We start from the raw sequence: 23,745 nt of genomic DNA on the forward strand, positions 1-23,745 counted from the left end.
GTCATGTGTTCAACATATCCAATCCATGCTCAATGGAAATTATTTATTGTTAGAACAGTGAAAAATCTTTTGTACTTCTTTGTAAATATTTTAAGCATTACTAAGTAAAACAGTTATCTGACAACAAAATAAGTTAAGTTGCAAAATATCATTATCAGCCTATAGTTTTTGTTGAAATCAGTATCAACCAAAAATGTTCATATCAATGCATCCCAAACTTTCACATACAGTATGGTCTCCCTTACATGACTATATCACCTTATGTGAATCTTACCTATGTGAATGAAGAATCTTATGTGGACTCATCACCTTAAACAGGCAGACAATGCTTGCAATGAGCTTGCAATAATGGAAGCAATACAATTAAAGTATTATTTATAGATGTTAAAAAGTATCTTGCAGATTACAACAAACAATGTTAAAACACATACATTTGTTCATTTTAATGTTCTATCACATTGTAATGTTAAATCACATACATTTGTTCATTTTAATGTTCTATCACAAACCTCAATTGATTAAATATCACTTTTACAGGCATATACACAAATTAAAGTGATATTAATATGTAAAAAATATCACATGTAAAAATGAAACCAAATTTAAGATAACCTTTAGAAACAATGTTAACAGATATTTTAACAAGCCCAAATTCTTTTATCAGTTTTGCATATTATGACTCAAACACTATAATTTGACTCATATTATGGGTCAACAGCTATGCAAACACATAATACATATCCTGAAGAATATTCATCTTGATATTGTGCTGGTTAAGTATCCCTGTTGTTTGTAGCATTATCTGCTATATTAGCTACTCAATTAGAGCTCTTATTTCTTGTAGGATTACATTGCCACTGTCCCAGGGTACAATTTTCGCCCTAAATGTCGTGGAACCCTCTGTTCTGGCTTTGCACAACAGCTTCTCTAGTGTAAATCCTTTCCTAGGCATTGCAATATCCCCTTCTTTCAAATCCTTAATGGGACACAAATCATTCCCCCCATCTCCAACATAGCAAATCCTCTGATATTGCACACCGGCTTTATCTTGATGCTCTCTGAAATCATGCAGCACTTTCCTCTTACACAGGTTTATAGGGCACTGCTGACAGTCGTGCGCGTGAAAGCACCGCACACTCATGTACCCGCGTGAGTCAATGCTTGCCGGGTTGCTGAATACGTCATCTATAGCGGACTTCACACCTGATGCATGCAAGATCCAGTCTATGAACAGTGTATTAGAATCGGAAACTATTATGCAGTCTATGTCTTTCTTATTCTCAGATATGAATGTCAAGACCTCGATCATGCCTTTCGTGAACGGGATGCTCTCCATGACCGCGCGCACGTGGTCCGGGTGGACGGACTGGTCTCCGATGTAGGTCAACACCCGACCCATATACTCGGTCCAGCGGCCTCTCTGGTACGACTGCTTCAGGCAGTCCGGTAAACTCTGATCGGGAGTCGAGCGGATCACCCATGTGTCGCTGTTGTCATCCACTACAGTGTAATCAAAGTCGAATACGACTAAGGTCTTCATTCTAGATGGAAGAAATGCGATTAAATGCACGATATACCTTCAACATATCTAACCTTGTTTTCTCATTCACAAGACAGCAACAATTTGCATAGGTGTCTAAATAACTGAGGAAATCAAACATGTATACTGACCTGAAGACGACAGTTTGACGAATTTAGAATATATTTTACTAATTCTCGACTACACAAAGCTAGCATGACTACTCACCTCCCACGCAAGTGATTGCTCGTCTCTGATAGGCTGTGGCTAACGTCACTCAAAATCGTAAAGCGCTGATTGGGCACCCTGAAGAACTTCGGCCTTTTGGTTTCTGTTTCTAGTTAGTCATTCATTGCTAGACTGAAAAATAAACAATAGGAGGGTCTTTCCAAATGTATATGCATACAAAAGTGCATTATCAAACCTTGCTTTCTCAATCATAAGACGTTACATAACGTTTTAAATAGGTTTGGAAATACATGTAAGGAAATCAAACATACCTAAAGTCGACAGGTTGGCGAGTACACGAAGCTTGACTAGTCACACCACCGCAAGTGAAGGCTTGTCTCTGATAGGCTGTAGCTCACGTCACTCATAATTCTAAGGGGCTTGCCACACTCTGAATGGCCACTCATTTCGCGAGCTCTTCCGTCTCTTCTCCGTAGACAGTTGTTAAAAGTTGTATTTATTTAATGTTTTTATTTATTTAATTTTAAGTATGAATTAGGTGTTGTCACATTTATCCTAGACACAACATATGGGCTATTTCCAGAGACATTTATTTTACATATAGTTATTTTTAAATATTGTATAGAGTAATTAATGTTTTATTTCATTATATTTAATAAATTAACTTGCATTTGATACATTTTAACGTTAAATGGCCATGGTGGAAGACCACTTAATTTCTAAAGAACAGACTTCTCTCATAATTATAAATAAAAAATCAAAAGATTAAAATTTTAATGTCAATATTTGTATTTATCAAGTTATCTGAAAACATGCACATTTTGTGGTGCTTTATGACTAAATTAAAATATGCTTTGGTAGTTGTGTTACCAATATTATGACAGTATTAAACTTCTGAACTCAGAAATCCCACTGTATGACATTTTCTCTTATTTCTGATTAAATAAACTACATCTTTTTAAACTACTGATATTCATATTATTATATTAGACAGTGGTAGGCAGGCATCTCCCACAGAACTAGAACAAAAAATAAAAATCATTGGAATGCCCTGCACACCCTGTGTGTGGTCCCAGCCAGTATGCTCAGTTTTATCCAAAACGGATAACCTCAAGTAACACAATATAGTCTTGAATATATAAAGTAAATATAGTGTGCTGTTTTCTGAGAAAATGTTGTACATGATGTGGATTGACAGGGCCATAACTAATGGTGTGAAAAGTTGTAACGATTATAAGGGCCTAAAGGTCCAGAGGGGGCCCACAACAAATTTTAAATTGTATTTTTTTAATATGAAAGGGTCCCAGAGGAATATACAGTCAGAGGGCTCAGAATTCCTTGCTACGGCCCTGCGGATATACATATAATATATATATATATATATATATATATATATATATATATATATATATATATATATATATATATATATATATATATTTTTTCTTTTTATTTTTTTTTACTTATATTTTAAATGGCCTACTATTGTTATTTAACATATCATCAAGACAATTCAACAATGATTAAAAATATTTTAGACAAGAAAACATGTGGGGCCACATTTAATGTTGAGTTATTTAAAAGAATACAACTTGATGTAATTTTTTCATGTGCACTTTTGGGACCTAGACAGGCATCTAAGTCAGTGTTTCCCAACCATTTTTCTGCCACGGAACACTTTTTACGACTAAAAAATTCTACGGCACACCACTATCCCACATAGGCTAACCATCGTCAATATTTTTCCTTTTCAAGAACTTGTCCATGTTTCAATGTCCATCTTAGTGGCGTGTTTACTTGTAATGTTTGAAATTCGGCTATGTAATTTTTTTTTTAACAAAAATCACATAGGTAGGCTACGCTGTGTGAGGTCACAGGTGGCAAGAGCCCTAAATGGGTAATGAAAAAACATCAAATTTGCTTCTTTTCTAATTTGTAGATTTGTTCTTGCAATGCCACAACAAATTACAGGGATGCAAACTCATGAGGGGTGAAAAAGGTAAGACAATCACTGGTCCACGAAAATATTTTTTAAAGAATAAGCTAAAAGCACCAATTCCAGCTATCTTAGTGATTCAAGTTTGTTCAAGTTTACAACTGTGCAGAATCAGCTCCAAAATAAAGAGTATTTTGGTGATTCTTGCTTCTGTCTCACAAATTTGTTCAATTTTATTAACTGATTAGTTCAGTGACCCCTTCTGGAAATGTCACTAGGTGGCGACAAATGAGCGTCTTATGTGCTATGAGTGAGTCAGTGAATCATTTTGAGTCGTTCATGACCGAAATCTACCAAGAGACTTTATAGTGTTTAAGCATTAAAAGAACAAAGCAGATCTAGTCTTCCTTCAGTCTGAGCATTATTTTTCATCCAAAAAGACAACAATAATAGTCTAATAATAGTGAGTTTCAATAACCTCCTTACCTTCTCCTTTATTAAAACTTGCATGGCTACAAATCTACTGACTTCAGTATAAGAATTTATAAACACAAAGCAGATCTACGGTCACATTTTCCTACAGTAGCCTATTTAAACTGCTGAGCATGGCTTTTATCAGAAAAGACCACAATAATAGACAAATAATAATAATTTTGAGTTTCTATAATGTTCTTTTGTCATTGTAAAGCACATTTCACATGAGTTGAGTCAAGGCGTCAACGCTCCGTTCAACGCCAACGTCAAGCGCCGCATTGCCCTCCGCATGACAAGAGTTGCAGAAGGCGTCACAGAGGGGCGATTTTACGAGTTTGCCACGTAAAAAAGTTGGAGGTGTGCACAATAAACATTGAAAACATGTATTTGGAAGAGAGAAAAAAAGCTTGCAGTTGCTTTGATAGCAGAAAGTAATAAAAGGACTCGTTTATGTTTTGGTCTAAATGTTTTCTCGGTGAATTTAAATGAGTTCAGTAACTGGGGTCTCTGATACTCGGAAACGATAAGGTAATATTTAATTAAAAGAAATTATGAAACATTCAATGCCTCTTCACAAATTTGGACAGTTTTTAAATATTTCTTGTTGCTTAGTACTCTCAAAGACATTACTGGTGAAGCAAAAACGTGTGTGTGAAAAACACTTTGGTGTAAAGTGGCATCACTTCATAGACTTCAGTGTATTCTGCAGCGCTGACGCGAGTCATGTGACCCTTATCGCGTATAAATATCAGTCACTTTTGCACATTAATCATTGCTCTTCACAATCACAAAAGTGACCGATTATGGTTTCAAAACGGCGAATTTCTCCGAAAGGTGAGGATCCCTGAATTTTATTTTTTTTCATGCATTTATTTATTTTGTGGAGTTTGTTAATTTTCCAAGGCACACCTGACAATCTTTCACGGCACACTGATCTAAGTGGTGGTTCCTGTTCACTGGCAGATGTTCACCATCTAGCTCCAGGGTAGACTGAAGAGAACATGAACAGTGACTCTGGTGCTGTACCAGAGCCGACCTTTGGGGTGGCACATGTATGCCAAAATATCTGGGGTGGCCCGTGGAGAGACCTCTGGGGCTGCAGTGGCAGGGAGCTCAAGGGCAGTACTGACCAGAACCTACAGGGCAGTCCTTGGCAGAGACCACAAAGGCGGCACTGGCTGAGATCTCTTGTATGGATGTGGCAGGATACATATTGGGTGGCCTATTGTAGGGACGTCTGAGTCCTTGCGGTCCTTGGCAGGGATTTCGGGATAGCACTAGCTGAAAATGTGGCAGTTACCTCTGGGGTGGTCCTTGGCAGAGACCTCAAGGGGAAGCACTAGCCAGAATCTCTGAGGCGGCGCATGTCAGGGACCTCTGGAGCAGGCCATGACAAGGACTTTGAGGGTGAACACGACAAGGACATCTGGGGTGGCCCACGGCAGGGGCCTTTTGAGCGGCAATGGACGGAACCTCTGGGGTGGTCCTTAGCAGGGACCTCTAGATCCGCTGTCGCACCTTTTAAAGCGGACCCGGGTGTGGTTCACGGGTGCGCACCTGAGTTCGGAAAACAGCGTTCACATTATCCAAACGAACCAAACTTTGACGTCATTCGACCCCAGGTGCGTACCAAAAGTGCTAGTGTGAAAGCACCCTAAAAGTCACTGCAAAAAACTGACCCACAAAAGTTTTTATTTCTGAGAAAATCTCAAGCATCTTTTGTTTTCAGATGGACATTTTTTTTTTTTTTTATCTAATGCAATGAAATTCAGACATTTAAGTATGACTGAAGTGTCTGAATACCTTTTAAATATGAATAATAAATATTAGTATATAATGTGTTGACATGTACGTTTCAAAGCTACTTATTACGTTTGTATTGCAGTTTAATAGCATTAATGTTCAATGTGGGGGGGGACACATTTGATTTTGTCCGTATCAGGCTTCCATAGTCTCAGTTCAGGCGGTTATCCCTTTGTAATGGCTCTGGTTATGCACATGGGGCTGTTAAATGCTATCCGTTAGCATCCCCATTCATTTCTATGACTGTGCTCAGCTAGCGCAGGGTTTCCAGAAAGCGAGCGAAATGGAGGCTGCCATCTTTGCTCATGGGCGCTCAGTTCCGGGATCGGGTGTCACGTGACTGATTACTTGTCAATGGGAATAGATAGAGAAAAAATATAAGTCAATTTCACGCTTTCAGGAGCCCTTCAAAAACAATCCGTCACCGTATGATGATATTCCATAATGTAATTAAATAACTCAAGTTGAAATGGTTCTTGGAAATAGTTTTATTTCGTCATAAAACACGGCTACTTTTGAATGGCTGTCTATGGAGAAACGTGCTTTTTGCCATCGGGTGGTGTAGTTCCAGCATCTACCAGCAGGTGCGAACAGGGATCTGCAACCGCTTCCTGACTGACCCCCTGATTATACACCGCTGCGACACGCGCCATCTTTAGAGAGCCGCGCGCTGAGGACACGCAAATACGCGTTAATCCTGATTACTTCAGTTATATTTGCTTAACGTGAACCAGACATGTAAGTTATATTCTCTTCTGTAGATTAGACCATTTTGCGTGACATATAGCTTGTTGATACGTAGAAAAGGAAAGGAAACGTCAAAGAGCACACGAATGGCAACGGTTAGCATGCTAACCATTCAATTTCTAAACAGATAAACATTGCGATTTTACTGCGGATTTGAGCAAAGAGCGTTGAGTTCCTACTCTAAAGTCTTCGACTGATGACAGTGTCGTTTAAACACTGTAAGGGACTCTGAATGTGCCGAAGTTTGAAATGTGTGAAGTAGCACGTTAGGTTCTCGCTCTAGAACACATGCAGAATCATGAAAACAAAGGATTTAAGGGTCTGTTTTTATTTTAAAGTTGATTATTGGCAATACAAGCACAGGTCACACACTCTGGTTTAGCCGCTTTCTTTGCAACGTGAGCTATGAGGCCTGTGAGTTACTGCAAGTGAAAGTACCGAGATTAACACGTACTTTTAATGATTTGATGAAAACGGCTGATATGTTGGAAGAGATGCTTTTCCTTATTTTTGTAAGGCTGTAAAAAGTAGGCTAATTTTCATTCTTAGGGTGAATCTATCGAAAGCAGTCAAGAACATGTCCGGGTTGTATTTTCACCCCCACCCCCATAAAAAAAAAAAAAAACGAATAAATTATATTTTGCAAGTATTAATATATATATATATATATATATATATATATATATATATATATACACACACACACACACAAAAGAGTATTATAACTAATAGGCATGTACGTGTCAATGACGTGACACTTGTTTTTTGTCCTGATCTTTTAAGTATTAAAAAATAACATTACAAATGTAAATCACTCACAACAATCACTTAAATGCACTGCCTAGCAAAAAAAAAAAAAAAAAAAAATCAATGTTTAGATTTAAATAAGCAGATATTTGAGAGCTTATGATTGGATCATTATTGCAGTGATTAATGTTTCAGCTGGCAACAATTCTTTTAGCCCTAACTTTTGTGTGTAAGAGTTAGTAGTGTGTAGCTTCTCATTTCTTAAACAACCATGTTGGAAGATGTATCCCGTGGTTGTGGAAAAGATGTTACTGTGTTTCAGAAGGGGCAAATTATTGGTTGAGAACTGTCCAACAGTAGAACTCATGGCTATGTTTAATAGAGAACGAGCATTTCCACACACACAATGCGACGAGAACTTACAGGATTGGGACTAAACAGCTGTGTGGCCACAAGAAAGCCATTTGTTAGTGAGGCTAATCGGAAAAAAACATCTTCAATTTGCTAGGGAGCATAAAGATTGGACTGTGGAACAATGAAAAAAGGTCAAGTGGTCTGATGAGTCCAGATTTACCCTATTTCAAAGTGATGGGCGTGTCAGGGTAAAAGGGAAGCACATGAAGCGATGCACCCGTCATGCATAGTGCCCACTGTACAAGCCTCTGGAGGCAGTGTTATGATCTGGGGTTGCTTCAGTTGGTCAGGTTTAGGCTCAGCAGGGTCATGTGGCAATAAAATGAAGTCAGCTGACTACCTGAATGTACTGAATGACCAGGTTATCCCTGACGGCATGGGCATATTCCAGGAAGACAGTGCAAAGATTTATCGGGCTCAAATTGTGAAAAAGTGGTTGAGGAATCATTTTCACACATGAATTGGTCACCACAGAGTCCTGACCTTAACCCCATTGAAAGTCTTTGGAATGTGCTGGAGAAGACTTTATGGAGTGGTTCGACTCTCCCGTTGTTAATACAAGATCTCGGACAAAAATTAATGCAAATCTGGATGCAAATAAATGTTGTGATGTTGCAGAAGTTTGTTGAAACAATGCCACGATGAATGCATGCCGTAATCAAGGCTAAAGGCGGTCCAACGAAATATTAGAGAATGCAAAGTTTTTTTTTTTTTTTTGGCCAGGCGGTGTATACACCTAGTATGATTAACATGTTTTCCATTTCTTTTCTCTTTATTATGGGGCTTAAATAAAAAAAATCATGAGGTGTAACCATCCTGGGACAGTAAAAATAAAATAAAAATCTTTAAAGTCTCATTAAAAGCTGAAATTCTTGAAAATCAAATGTTGGCATGAGTAGTGCAGAATAATCTTATTATTATTAATATAATATATATATATATATATATATATAAAGCAGTGAAACAGTTTTATTTTAAAATATGATTAATATTTGACACATTTTTGGCCATCAGATGAAAGTCATGTGGTAACCAACATGCAGGTAGCCATTTTGTTGTCATGTGACATAAAACAGAGAAGACCCATTAGACCATCAATAGTGTGTGCAAAGTAGGAAAAAACCCTATTATTTTGTCATGTCATTAAATATCAATATTGTGAAATTTTTATAAGGCGGCATTGTTTGTTCACGTCATTTGGTGTAACCCTGAGAAAACTTCTTGATATTCTTGACTCAAACATTCTTAAAAAAAAAACATTCACCTTGAAAAATATGTTTGAAAAGGTTTTTGAAATTAACAATTATGTTGGAAACAAAAAGTATTTTAATACATTTTGACTTGGTTACACCACTTTACATTTTTTTTAAGTCATTAAAACTATTTTTATTTAATATATTCAAAGTTTTTTAAATGTTATTTTTATCAAAAATGTATGAATTCAACATGGACTTAAAGATTATATTGCTACCAACTTGACACGTGTTTTAAACTATATCATTTTTATTACCTCAGACAGACTTAGTTGTCAATGACCCTTATACATCTTGTGTGCAGTTTTTTAAACTATCACAAATAAATGCAGAAAATATTATTGGCCCTAAAATAGTTAAATTATCTTTATGCAAAATGTAATTTTATGTGACCTTGACATGAAATTCACCAGTAGAGCACAATGTTATATTGTCATTTGTACAAACGTAGTGGAATACTTATCTGCACTGATCTTATACTGTGTAGCTACAGTTGTTGCTGTACTAGTGCCTGACGTATGTTTTGTACATACAGTACGATGGGGGTGAAGGCGCAGCGTCCTCGCTGCTTCTTTGACATTGGCATCAGTAACGTGCCTGGTAAGACTCTATATACACGTGATGTCAAATATCTGGAAATTGTTGCATGTATTTCCTTGGTTGAACTGTTCTTTCTGCAGCGGGACGGGTGGTCATCGAACTCTTCTCTGATGTGTGTCCCAAGACTTGTGAAAACTTCCGCTGCCTGTGCACAGGTATATGACAGAAAAGGAATTGACCTGATTTTTCAGACATGTATATGAGGTGGTATTAATCAAGGCTTAAAAACTAGAACTTTTCAGCCTTTAAATTATATTTGATGTATAAAGCTTTGTTTTTGCGCTGAAATTATTTTTTTTCTTCAGTTAGGCACCGTCATTTTCATTAGGGATGTACCGATGTATCGGCTACCGATATTTATCAGCCAATTACTGACCAAATTAAAACCTTCAGTATATCGGTAATAAGCAGGAAAACACCAGTATGAAAAACAGATGGTTTATTTATAATTAATTAGTAACACACTTTGTAAAAATTCTGTGAATTCAAATGCACAATCCAGAAATAATAAAAGCCACAATATGTAGAAGGGTTGGCACTCCTAAGAATATTACATTTTTATATATTTCGTTTTTTATTCTGTCTCGTTCTTATGTTAATGCAGAAAAAACGTCATAAACAGATGTGACGATTGTGAAAACGGCACTTACCAATTGGCTACGTGATGAGGGAACCCATCCAAAACACTTTGAAACCAGCAGACTTTGAATTCTTGATAGTTTGGCCTGTCATTAGTGTTTCAACAGATCCAATGTTCAATTGAAATTATGTATTGTTAGAACAGTGAACAGGCTTTTGTACCTCTTTGTACATTTATTAAGCATAATTTCAAAGTGAAATTTAAAGTGAAAGTGATTTGATGACAAAATAAGGTAAGTGGCAAAATATCAGTATGGGCCTGTGTTTTTTTTTTTTTTTTAAATTGGTATCAGCCAAAAAATGCCATATCGGTGCATCCCTAATTTTTACCAAATAGCTATTAATGTTGCCAAGTATATTAAAATGTTTATTGCCTGAAGTAATATTCAGAAAACATGTAGTTTAAATTTATCACACTATTTGTCACTAGATAAACACTAGCAAGATTAATTGTTTTGAAAATCATTTTCTCATGAATTCATTGAAATGGACAGTTTGAAATAGGGCTGGGCAATGTATTGAATATACATGATATCACGATAATTTTGTTGGCGAAATTAAATTAAGCAATATTGTGAATATCTTGATGATTATAGTGCACTTTATACTTGGCCACTACGATTCCTAAAAAGCCTGTCATTAAACAGATTTTACTATGCTTCAGGGCTACATAATTAATTAAAATGACGTCAGAGTTGCAACATGGTCATGTGATTATTAAACCACAAAGGGTTGTGATTTAAATTTGAGATTATTATCCATCATATCTGCACTGCTCCAAGTTTTCCACTAAAATATAAGCTTCAGGTGAAGTAATTACAATGGAAATATACAGTATTACTATTATATAAAACAAATCTCAAAATAATAATAATTCAATTTTATATTATAATAATAAACTTAACTGTGTCCCACAATAATAATTTAATATTATTATAATATTCAAATGGATTCCAAAAAAAATAAATAAATGAGTGAAGTTTTAGTTTTTGCACACCCTGTTCATTCACAAAAATGGTTTAGTAAAAATATATGTAGGTAAATAATGCTTTTTATTACATGCATTGTTGTATATTGGGGCATATAAATGAAAGTAATACAATTTTGAATCTACTTTGCTATAATAGCTGAAAGGATGGGTCCTCTGATTAAAGCCATTTAAGCCATTTCAGAGGAAATGCATAACTTTTGAGCTATATATTGATTGTTAATAGGCTGGAAAACCCCTTTTGCTCAGCCCAAGTTTGAACTGAAGCATGGAAACAAACTGAACTTATCAACTCATTATTGCTAAATCAGATGCACTTAAATCACCACTGTCTAAAAGCACTCAAACACAAAAAAGGTATTGTGAAACTAATCTGAGATGGTCTTTTGAAAAGTTTTAATGGCCAGTTTACTATTTAGGATATTGCTAAATTGTATATCGCCAGCAAAATCATCACGAATGTTTGCTCCTTAATGAATTAAACTAAGCTCTCTCTGTCTGCAGGTGAGAAAGGAATTGGTAAAACCACTCAGAAACCCTTGCACTACAAAGGATGTTTGTTCCACAGGATAGTGAAGGACTTCATGATACAAGGAGGAGACTTCAGTGAAGGTACGGCTGTCTGTTGCTTTATTCCATTGCATTATTGTACTGCCTGTGTGGAATCATATTTAATGATTCATATGTCTAAACAGGAAATGGCAGAGGTGGTGAATCCATATATGGAGGTTTCTTTGAAGGTGGGTGTACTTTTTTCCTCTTCTCCAGCCTACTTTCATTTATATAGGGAATGGACAACCTTGATAAATCAAGGAATTTAAAAATTGCCCCTCAAATGAAAATTTTTAATATCTTGCTTCATGGAATTTCTTATAGTGCATATAATTAGCTTACAAGCTATAATGATGTCCAATTAGTGAGCCAGTTGTTCTGTTGTGTTGGGTCTTTTTATTGAATCTGAATCAAAATCGATAATTCATAGCATCATCGGCTTGAATGAAAATTGCTTTTAATAATTATTTTCCAGTGATCTCAAATGACTTGAAATGTCATTATAATTCTAATTTCCTTCTCCTCTTCTAGATGAAAGCTTCTCAATGAAACACAACAAGGAGTTCCTGCTGTCAATGGCAAACAGGGGGAAAGACACCAATGGCTCACAGTTCTTTATGTGAGTCCGGCACACTGACCTCTTAATGGAGCACCGTTACTGTCGCGTTGGATAATGGAGAGGATAATCTGCAAAATCTTTCTTTCTTTCTTTCTTTCTGCCTTGATGTATAATGAGTGTAAATGTCCTCGATGCACTGGTTCAAACTTCAGCTAGTTGTGAACTGCGTATGACAATGTCACCAGTGGATTAATGGTTTGCATTAATCACTGTTTTTGTGTTCGTTAGATTTGTATTTACATTCTGCCTCACTGTTTTGTGTCCCTGACCATAGAACTACAAAGCCAACTCCTCACTTGGACGGGTAAGCACCTTTCCGTTTAAGTATCAAAGCTTTCAGAATGTACGCTAGAGGTCGACCGATTGTGGATTTTGCCGATACGACAACGAAGGTGGTGAAAAAGGTTGATAACCGATTAATCGGCTAATATTTAAAAAAAATATATTTATAGAATGTTCAACTTTCTTAGCATTTCCTTACTTTGATGGGCACAGATATAGGTGCCAAAAGAGTACAAAATGAATAAAATCGCAGATGTAGTTTATTGTGCATCCAAAATCCCAATAATAACCAGAAGAAAATGAAGATTTGGAGCATCTATGAACTGTGAACAAGCCACCACTTTCTAATTTGTGGACTCTTATTTTGAAATGATGTAAACTTGTCTTCCTGACCATGTTTTATATTTAACTATTTACCAAATTAAGATTTTATAGCCTTTATATATATATATATATATATATATATATATATATATATATATATATACACACACACACACACACGCACGTATTTTACCAGATGAGGTTTTTTTTAAATTATTATTATTATTCACAAGTTATGAAGTTGCGGACTTGATGTATGTGTTGAAAGGCACATTTCCATATAGTCACAGTTTTCTTTTAATGCCCTCACTTCAATTTAGAACACTTGTTTTATCTAATAAAAAAAACACTAATTTGCATTGAAGTGAGGATAAAAATATGAATGAATATTGTCAGTCACTTGATATAACTATAGAATCCTTCAGTGGCAGCCACAGAGGAATACTAAGGAATAAAAAAATATATATATAAATGTTGGCCGATAACCGATAGTTGCAGAAAGCCACCGATTATTTGTAAAACCGATATCGCTCTACCTCTAGAGTAACATGGTTATACAAGAATATAGATTTGTCTTTGAATAATCTGCAACCTGCTGGTGCTACACATACATTTGTACTATCCTTGTACGATATATTGCTCTTGACAATAGTGTTTAATTATGCCCCCCCCCCAGACTTCATGTGGTGTTTGGTCAGGTGATCTCCGGCCAGGAGGTGATCCAGATGATCGAGAGTCAGAAGACGGACCCCAATAGCCGACCCTACACCGAGGTCAAAGTACTCAACTGTGGGGAACTAATTCCAAAATCTAAAGGTGACCAATCCTAATTTCTTTTCTCAGGTTTAAGTAAATGTGGCTTGCAAGAATAGTTGTTTATCTAACTGTAGTGTGTGCAATTCCTGTTTCTTTTTTTCTTTTCTTTTTTTTTTTGTACACTTCAATTATACTCTTACAAAAATAATAATCTCAGTTATTTTTTTTCACTAGGCCTACGTTGTTTATTTTCTAGATACTTTATGAAAATAAAGCATTTTAGCTATGTACTTTTTGAAATATACAAAAATTGAATAAGTTAAATTGCTTTAGGAAGCTAAAAACTAGCTAACCCAAAAATGAAAATTGTCGTCGTTGCGCACACTCTAGTCCCTCTGAACCAGTATGACTTTTTTCATCCATGGAACACAAGGACGAGGTATGAGAGGATTGTGATAAAGCTCCAGAAGCACACAAAAACACCAGAAAAGTAATCCATATCACTTGTGCGCTATATTTCAAGTCTTTTGAAGCCATATTATAGCTTTGTGTCAGGAACAGACCAAAATTTATGTCTTTATTCACTGAAAAACTTGCTTTTTGCCCATTCATGTGTGGCACGCATGTGAGAAAGTCTTTGTTTACACTAATGCAGCGAGTCCACCTGACACCATATAAGGAAAAAATATTTCACAACCTTAAAGGAAATCAAATATCCCTATTATATTATATGATTCTAAGTTAAATATGTTTACTTATATGTATTACACTTAGAGCTTACTCTGTAATTGACTGGAATGAAACAGACAATTCAGTCGTTAATCGCAATTATTTGTTATTTGTACAATTAATTGTCAGTCAAAATGTAATTATTGTGACAGCTCTATGGGTCATAAAGGATCAAAATGGCCACAATGACACATTTATTCAAAGTCAATGATGAAACTGTGCATTTTAATTTATTTTTCAAACTTCTCTTGTCCAGCAAAGAAAGAGAAGAAGAAGCATCAGTCTTCCAGCGAGAGCGATGACGACTCTTCCTCAGACAGCTCCACTGACTCTGAAGAATCAGAGAAGGATGAGAAGAAACGACGGAAGAAAGACAAGAAAGAACACAAGAAAAAGAAGGAACAGAAACACAAGAAGAAAGAAAAGAAGAGGTACTTGACCAATACAGCCTCCATTTACACACACATAATGCATGTTACATTATATCTTTAGATTTAATGCTTTAAAGTTTCTTGAAAACATTATTTCACGCACTACCTGTCAAAAATGTGTGCATACCTACTCATTCTTTATTATTGCTGTTTTTCACATTTGAGAATAATATTAAAGTTATAGAAACTATACAATAACACAAATGGAAGTATGGGAATTATGTAGTGACCCAGTAAATAAATGAGAATGTATATTCAGTTGAAGTCAGAAGATTACATACACCTTAACCAAATACATTTAAACTCAGTTTTTCACAATTCCTGACATTTAATCGTAGAAAACATTCCCTGTCTTAGGTCAGTTAGGATCACTACTTTATTTTAAGAATGTGAACCTTCAGGCTTTTGGAAACTGCTCCCAAGGATGAACCAGACTTGTGGAGGTCCACAATGTTTTTTTTTTCCTGAGGTCTTGGTTGATTTATTTTGATTTTCCCATGATGTTAAGCAAAGAGGCACTGAGTTTGAAGGTTGGCCTTAAAATACATCCACAGGTACATCTCCAATTAGCCTATCAGAATCTAATTGCCTAAAGGCTTGACATTATTTCCTGGAATTTTCCAGGAAGTTGCTTAAAGGCACAGTTAACTTAGTGTATGTAAACTTCTGATTGTGATAGTTAAAAGTGAAACAATTTGTCTGTAAACAGTTGTTGGAAAAATTACTTGTCATGCACAAAAGTAGATGTCCTAAACGACTTGCCAAAATTATAGTTTGCTAATATGAAATCTGCGGAGTGGTTAAAAAATTAGTTTTAATTACTTCAACCTAAGTGTATGTACACTTCTGACTTCAACTGTACAGTTGAAGTCAGAAGATTACATACACCTTAGCCAAATACATTTAAACTCAGTTTTTCACAATTCCTGACATTTAACCGTAGAAAACATTACCTGTCTTGGGTCAGTTAGGATCACTACTTTATTTTAAGAATGTGAAATGTCAGAATAACACAGAGAATGATTTATTACATGAGCCATTTTAAAAGGTAGAGTCGCATTGGGGTAACCTCCTCGTGGTTGCTATAATGTGGTTCTCGCTCTCAGTGGGGCGTGTGGTGAGTTGTGCGTGGATGCCGTGGAGAATGGTGTGAAGCCTCCACACGTGCTATGTCTCTGCGGTAACGCGCTCAACAAGCCACGTGATAAGATGAGCGGATTGACTTTCAGACGCAGAGGCAACTGAGATTTGTCCACCCGGATTGAGGCGAGTCACTACGCCACCTCAAGGTCCTAGAGTGCATTGGGAATTTGGCATGCCAAATTGTGGAGAAAAGGGGAGAGAGAGGAAAAAAATGAGTTTTAATGACTTCATCCTAAGGGTATGTAAACTTCTGACTTCAACAGTATGAGCTTCAAGTAGACCCAGTTTGTCTAGATAACCGCTCTGCACACTCTGGCATTTCTTCAGTCAACTTTATGATGTGCATCCTGGGATGCTTTTAAAACCCGTATTCAAAGAGTTCCCATCTCAAAGACCAATCATTTCTTCATTTAAAGGTTTTATTTGGTAAAGAATTAATTTGTATGCACAATTTATATTGGTCTACAAAACTAATTTCAAACATTTAAGTGCAAGCCTTGAGGTCAAAAGCTTTTGTAGGTCAGATAGAACTTTTTCAGCAGCAGAAGTTGACTAAAAGGTGTCACAATAGCAGCACACAATGCCTAGGTTGAAAGAAATTCAAGAACTTTTGAGGAAAAAGGTGATCAAATTCATCAGTCTGGGAAGGGTTACAAAGCTATTTCAAAAGCTCCGGGACTCCAAAGAATCACAGTGAGAGCCATTATCTCTCATTATCTAGTATAAAAAAAAAAAAACGAACTTCTGTACACAAAAACAGAAGAAATTAGGATGGGGGCAAATACTTTTCCACAGCACTGTATATAAACATTTAAATATCAGGAACATATGTAACATACCATAATCGTGTCTTTCTGTGTAGGTCTGATGAGGAAGAGGCTGATGCCCAACCTGTGTCATCCATCCGCCCTGAGGAAGTCCCGCCCGTTCCAGAAAACCGCTTCCTGATGAGACGAAGCCCCCAGAAGGCCAAAGAAGAGGACCAAGGCAAAGAACAGCGCAAGGAGGACTCTGGGAGAGAGAGGCAGAGAGAGAGAGTCAGGGAGAGAGAAAGAGAAAGAGAAAGGGACAGGTAGGAGATGTTTTAAAATTTCGCCCACGATCATATGTTTGCACAGACCTGGAAGAAATGTCTAAGATGTGTGATCTTCTATAACTTTGTAAATAACATTCCAGACCCATGGCGAACTCGAGGCCAAATCGCACAAGACTGGTGATGACCAGATCAGGGCGAAGAATTAAAGGAAGAGGACCCAGGGTGAGAGATGTTTGCAGATGCCTTTTCCTTTGATATTTTGTTTCTAATGCAGTTAAATGTTTTAATGTGTGATTTGAGTGTCCAAATCTTTTGGGGCCACTGTATATTGTTTTACATATGTTCACATTTTTCAGTATCTTGTATTTTTTATGAAAATAAACATGTTTAACTTGTGTCTTTGACTCTTGATCTCTTCTGTAGCGCTATCGGACGCCATCTCGATCGCGCTCACGGTCATGGGATCGCTTTCGACGCAGTGAGACACCTCCACACTGGCGGCAGGAAATGCAAAGGACACAGAAAGCTAAAGCCAACTCCTCCATCACCCAAGAACGATGGATCAAAGGGGACAAGTGCGGCCAATATTTCAACTACACATTAGACATCAGTTTTAATGTGCATGCTAATATTGCATCCAAGATTCATGTACTGAAGTCTTAAAGGAATAGTTGACCCAAAAATGAAAATCATGTCTTTTATTTCCCATCATCAAGCTGGAATTACTCTTAATCGTTTGCAGGATATGAATTACAGAAATCAATTGAATTTCCACTAGTTAAAATGTTAATTCTTCAAATCAGGAGTGGAATTGCTACTAGTGAAAGTGCAAAATTTTTGATACCAGTAATTACATTTGCAATAGTAAAAACTTTAATTCTTGATATTAAAAAAAAGACATTATTTGCAGAAATGTACGTTCTTTATATCAAAAATGGAATTTAAACTAGTAAGAATTCTTTATTTGCAAATGCATTTTTACTATTAGAATTTTACCACAAACTGATTCACTCCTGTTTGACAATTACAGATTTCTTACTAGTTGAAACTAGTTTTTTTTTATATAAATATCAATGATTGTTACTAGTACAAATATCCATTCCTAGTCTATCTCTTTACTCGTTATCCAGTCTATTTCTACATATTAGATTCAGTATTTCAGATATATGGAAGTGGATTTCTGATATAAATACACTGAAGAGTAATTCAATATGTCTTAAAGGAATTGTTCACCCAAAAATGATAATTCTCTCATAATTTACTCACATTTAAGCCATACTAGATGTGTATGTCTTTCCTTGAGCAGAACCGAAGTGAAGATTTTTATAAGCATATTTCAGCTCTGTAGGTCCATACAATTAAAGTGAATGGGTGCCATCAGGTTACTGGCTGTTTGATGGTTCAAAAGTCATATTTATGCAGCATAAAAGTAATCCACACAACTTTAGTCAATCAATTAATGTCTTCTGAAGCAAATCGATAGGTTTGGTAAAAAATAAATTAATAATTAAAACTTTTAACTTTTAAAAAACACTTCCTGCTACCAGTCGACCCATCACAGAGCTATTGCGTGACGTAAGCATTCACACGAGAAGACTGAAGCGCACGCTTTGTTTACAACAGAGAAATAAATGTCACTCGAGAGTTAGGTCATTTCAAACATTTCCCAGCTCTGGCAGGATGTAAGGATTTATAGTTAAAAACTTTTTAATTATCGATAAAAAACCTATCGGTTTGCTTCAGAAGACATTAATTGATCGACTGGAGTCGTGTATTTTACTTTTATGCTGCCTAAATATACCTTTTGGATCGTCAAACAGCCAGCAGCCTCATGGCACATATTTACTTGCATTGTATGGACATACAGAGCTGAAATGTGCTTATAAAAATCTTCATTTCAGTTTTGCTGAAGAAGGAAAGACATACACATCTGGGATGACTTAAAGGTGAGTAAATCATGAGAGAATTTTCATTTTTGGGTGAACTATTCGTTTAAACTATTCCTCCCAAGAATTTCACACACTATTGCACTTGTGTATATGGTTGTGTGACAAAAGTGATTTGATTTGATTTTGATTTGATAAGACTTTCTTAATAGTTACAATCACATTTCAGTCTGAAATTAACATTGCCATTGGTGAAACCAAAGTACTTCTTTACCAGCTGTAATTCAGTTGTTGACATCAGGAATTGACATTTGCCCAAGTAATTATCGATCAAACAATTATAATTTTTACAAGTAAAAAGTGAATTTCTTATAGGTAAAATTTGAATTTCAACTGGTAAGAAATTATAGATAACTGAATATGTTTTGAATGGGAGTGAATGACAGATAATTGAAATCTTATTAGTGAAAATGTAGTTTTTTACTAGTTGAAATTCCATTTTTGATAGCAAGCATGTGTATTTCTGCAAATATGTTTTATTTTTTAAAGGGATAGTTCAACCAAAAATGAAAATTCTCTCATTTACTAACCCTCATGCCATCCCAGATGTGTATAACTTTCTTCTGCTGAACACAAATTAAGATTTTTAGAAGAATATCTCAGCTCTGTAGGTCCATACAGTGCAAGTGAATGGTGACCAAAATTTTGAAGGTAAAGACAGCATAAAAGTAATCCAAATGACTCCAGTGGTTTAATATATATCTTCAGAAGCAATGTGAGATTTGCCGATTCACATTCTTCGTGCATATCGACACTTAATGGGCAGGGAGGAGAAAGGGATAAAAAAAAAAAAGAGCAATAAAGCAAAGGAAAAGAAGAAAAAAATCATTTGCACAACAGCACAGTAGGTGTTGAAATGAACTCAAATCGGCAAAAAAAGAAGAACTCTCGTGAAAGTGCAGAGGGCTGGTAAAAGTTGGGATTTATAGTAAATATTGATCTGTTTCTCACACCTATCATATCGCTTTTGGAGATATGGATTTAACCACCGGAGTCATATGGATTAATTTTATGCTGCCTTTATGTGCTGTTTGGAGTTTCAAAGTTCTGCCCACCATTCACTTGCATTGTATGGACCTAGATATTCTTCTAAAAGTCTTCTTTCACTAGTAATTTTTCCATTCCTGAAATGAAGAATTAGCAATTACTAGTGAAAATGTAATTGTTAATCTATAATTTATATCCTACACGTGGTTCAAAGTCAGAATTGCTTGCGGTAAGCATACAGATTTTCAACGAAAGGGGGTGAATAAATAATGACAATTTTCAGTTTTTGGGTGAACCACTCATTTAAAACATGTTATGAATGCTCTCAAGCATTATATAAAGTATTGCTATTCTAATGAAATTAAATCTTTTGCGTTAATTGTTTGACTTTTTTAGGGGAGATATGTCAGAGCAAAAGACAGATGCCACCGAGCCAGCTGTGAGCGAGAACAAAAAAGCAGAGCAGGAAGAAGCAAAGAAAAACTCTGACAGAGACAAGAAAGAAAAACGAAATAAATCACGCAGTCCCTCCAGAGGAAGAGAGAGGAAGAGGGACAGACATCGTTCAAAGAGCAGGGACAGGGACGCTCGCAAAAAGACCGATGCTGATGCGAAAAAGAAGAAAGCTCGCAGCCGAAGCAAGAGCAAAGAAAAGAAGAGAGAGAAGGACGAAAAGCGCAGCAAAGCAGATGACAAACGGGGACGCTCGAGCAGCAAGGACAAGAAAGACAAAGACACCAAAGAACGAGAGAAGAAAGAAAAAGAACAAGATGACAAGAGCAAGGAAAAGACCAAACAACATTCCGAGGGGAATGAAAAGGAGAAAACAAAGGAGGTGGAAAAGAAAAAGAACGGAGAGCAGCGTCGCGACAGATCGAAAAGCAGAGAAAAGGGCCGCAATGCCACACGGAGGTCCCGCTCGAGGGAGCGTGGCCAATCACGCGACAGAGGGCGTGACAGACGTCACAGCAGCAGCCGAGACAGAAGATCTTCTCGCTGGTCCAGAAGCAGAGAGCGAGACCGTGCTCGGGACCGGGGAAGAGATGCAGAAGAGCGAAACAAGAGGAAGAGTACGGATGACTCGAAAAACAAAGAGACCAGAGGGAGAGACAGGAGCTCGAAAGACCGTTCCTCGCCGAAACATTGGAGCAAAGAGAGGGATGATAGACAGAGCAGGAAAAGGAAGGAAAAGAGCCACAGTGGAAGCAGCGATTCTGAGAGTGATGGAGATAAACAAAAGAAGCGAAAAAGGAGTGAGAGCCCAAAATCAAAAGAGAAAGTGAAGGACAAGTCGAAAAGCCCAAGAAAAGATGCAAAGAAAAAGGCCTCTAGTTCCAGTGACAGTGACTGAGATTCTGCATGTACTGTACTCCATTTTATTAATGTTTTGCTGTACAATGATCGATACAAAGAGACTTCTGCCGTATTTTAGTCATCGTGAAAACTGGACATGCCCTGGTCCTAAATTCCTGGATTATTTGTCTTGATTTGATACAGACAGCAAAATTCAAATTTGTTTCAGATTTGGTTGTATTTGTCCTGCTTTTGTCTTTTCATTTGTGTTCTCTGGTTTTCATCGCCCATGTCCTTCCATAATCTAACGTTTAGTGAGGATAGAAGTTCCTTAGTAAAAATGGTTGCTTGAAAAAAGTTTCTGTTTTGAACTGTTTTTTAAAAGGGGTTTGTTGGGGACATGTTTGCATACCTTGGAATTTTGTAAGGGCTTTATGTTTGTAAAGAGATTACATTTGACAATGTAGGTTCTGTTGAATTTGAGAAATAAAATTGATACTGAACCTGTGACATGGCTTTCAAATGTCCTCTTGATTGAGATGTCTGTTTCTAAAGTAAAATGAGCTTTTATATATTTTAAAAAGACAGTACTGGTCTAAAGTTTGGAGACACAACTGAAATTATTTTATTTTTATTTTTAAATAGGAATAATAAAACTTGTTTTTAGACAGAGAGGAACTGACTCCCCCAGCTGAGCCTGGTTTTTTTTTTTTTTTTTTTTTTTTGCTCCATTTACTAACATCTTATGGAGTTTTGAGTTCCTTGCCACAGCTTCCACTCTGGGGTCTGAAGGCAAATAATTTTAAGGCATGATTTTCAATGACTTTTTCCAATGAAACTGCTCATTTAAGACATTAAACCTAATTTTTTTGTAAAGCTGCTTCGAAACGATGTGTATTGTGAAAAGCGCTAAAAAAATAAAAACGTTTGACCAAAGGCCTTAGCTTAGACAATTAAAATTTGCCTATGGGAGAATTTCTTGCATTTCATGAGTTTGGGTGGCTGTTGGTTGCTTTTGCTTCACTAAGTGTTCACCTTACAAGGGAAAGCCTCTTAATACAGTTCAGAAAGTAGCAGAGGATGCACCTCGTTAAGTTGGTTGAGAGAATAAACGGAGTGTGCAAAGCTGTAATTTAGGTAAAGGGTGCACTGTAAAAAATAAAACTTTAATTTTGTCAGATAAACTCAGTTTTACAAGTTGAACGAACTATCTAATGTAGAAAAAGTTCAATTACTTAAATCAGTAAAGTCAACTTTTATGCCATTTAAAGGTGTCAGGCAATGAGAAATCAAATTTTCCTTGATATTTTGACATACGCAATACGCAGCTTTATTAATAAGAGAGAGGTTTTTTTTTTTGTGAGTTAAAGATGGATTGAAGTGAACAGAAAGGTGAGAGAGGGTAGTCATCACCCCATTATACACTGCAACAAAATACGTTTTTGATTTGTTTTTGTTTTCCAATATAAATATCTAAAACTCCTTTAAAACAACAAACATTTTCTTTAGCAGCTATACTGCAAAATAAATAAATAAAAAAAAAATGCTTACAACCTGGACAGAAGACTCCTTTTTATATTATTTTCAAGAATATTGAAGATTATGGACAACTGTACTTAAAAATGCAAGTTTATTGAACCTAATAATCATTTATATTTTTTAGTTTTACAGTTGTAAAATTTTTTTAGCTGTACTTAAGTTCATGGAATTTTAAATCCAACTTAAATTGTTAAGTTGGTAAAACTAATTTGCCTAAAGTTGAGTAAACTCTAAAATGCTTTGGAGCTAGTTGTCTTTTTAAAATTTACTCAACTTTTTATTTTTTAAAGTGTGACTGATTATAAAATACTTATAATTTATTTATCTAACAAGATGAAAGTTCAAAGGGTATTAAATTGTAAAAAAAGGACTTGGGCTGTATTTTTTCCCCATGGTGTTCTATAACCTCTTTTCTGGCTGTCAGCTCCAGAGGTGCAATTGGTTAGTGCATAACAGTTGTAAGACAGAATGTAACAAGGCAATGCTGAGGCTGTGAATTTAAGCCTCACCTGTAGGATGGTTTTTAGAGATGATCTAACAAGATGAGAGTTCAAAATTTTTTTAAGGAAGACTGATGTACAGTACTGTGCAAAATTCTTAGGCACATAAGATGTTTCACAAGAGCATTTGTCTTAAGATGGTTATTTATATCTTCAGCTTTAGTGTGTCAATAGGAAATATAAATGCTAGACTCCCAAACATTACTTTTGCAAATAGAAAAGATTAGAATAGAAGAACAGAGAGCCCTGCAACAAATGTCATGGCCCCCACAGGGCTCCCCACTGAATATCAAGATTAC

At 36.1% G+C, this 23,745-nt stretch overlaps 2 protein-coding genes across 4 annotated transcripts; one reads left to right on the plus strand and one right to left on the minus strand.

Annotated features, from left to right (window-relative positions):
• Positions 1–358: 358 nt before the first annotated feature.
• On the minus strand, positions 359–2,098 carry phospho2 (phosphatase, orphan 2). Of its 2 annotated transcripts, XM_051706399.1 has the most exons (3): positions 2,020–2,098; positions 1,748–1,879; positions 359–1,541 (listed from the first exon to the last, which is right to left on the minus strand). In XM_051706399.1, the coding sequence occupies exon 3, from the start codon at positions 1,538–1,540 to the stop codon at positions 815–817; it is 726 nt and encodes a 241-aa protein (XP_051562359.1). In that variant the 5' UTR covers position 1,541; positions 1,748–1,879; positions 2,020–2,098; the 3' UTR covers positions 359–814. The 2 variants fall into 2 exon arrangements, with proteins under 2 accessions (XP_051562359.1, XP_051562361.1); XM_051706401.1 differs by lacking the exon at positions 2,020–2,098 and having other exon boundaries at positions 1,672–1,758.
• Positions 2,099–6,542: 4,444 nt separating this feature from the next.
• Positions 6,543–21,917, plus strand: LOC127445898 (peptidyl-prolyl cis-trans isomerase G-like). Of its 2 annotated transcripts, XM_051706372.1 has the most exons (13): positions 6,543–6,659; positions 9,618–9,682; positions 9,763–9,837; positions 11,814–11,921; positions 12,005–12,049; positions 12,393–12,480; positions 12,755–12,784; positions 13,763–13,902; positions 14,828–15,002; positions 17,008–17,217; positions 17,322–17,403; positions 17,605–17,756; positions 20,511–21,917. In XM_051706372.1, exons 2-13 carry the CDS (start codon positions 9,622–9,624, stop codon positions 21,463–21,465), a joined length of 2,121 nt encoding a protein of 706 aa, XP_051562332.1. In that variant the 5' UTR covers positions 6,543–6,659; positions 9,618–9,621; the 3' UTR covers positions 21,466–21,917. The 2 variants fall into 2 exon arrangements, with proteins under 2 accessions (XP_051562332.1, XP_051562333.1); XM_051706373.1 differs by lacking the exons at positions 6,543–6,659; positions 9,618–9,682; positions 9,763–9,837 and having other exon boundaries at positions 11,818–11,921; positions 12,709–12,784.
• Positions 21,918–23,745: the final 1,828 nt, after the last annotated feature.

Source organism: Myxocyprinus asiaticus, chromosome 9, assembly GCF_019703515.2.
Source record: "Myxocyprinus asiaticus isolate MX2 ecotype Aquarium Trade chromosome 9, UBuf_Myxa_2, whole genome shotgun sequence".
NCBI classification, from domain to species: domain Eukaryota; kingdom Metazoa; phylum Chordata; class Actinopteri; order Cypriniformes; family Catostomidae; genus Myxocyprinus; species Myxocyprinus asiaticus.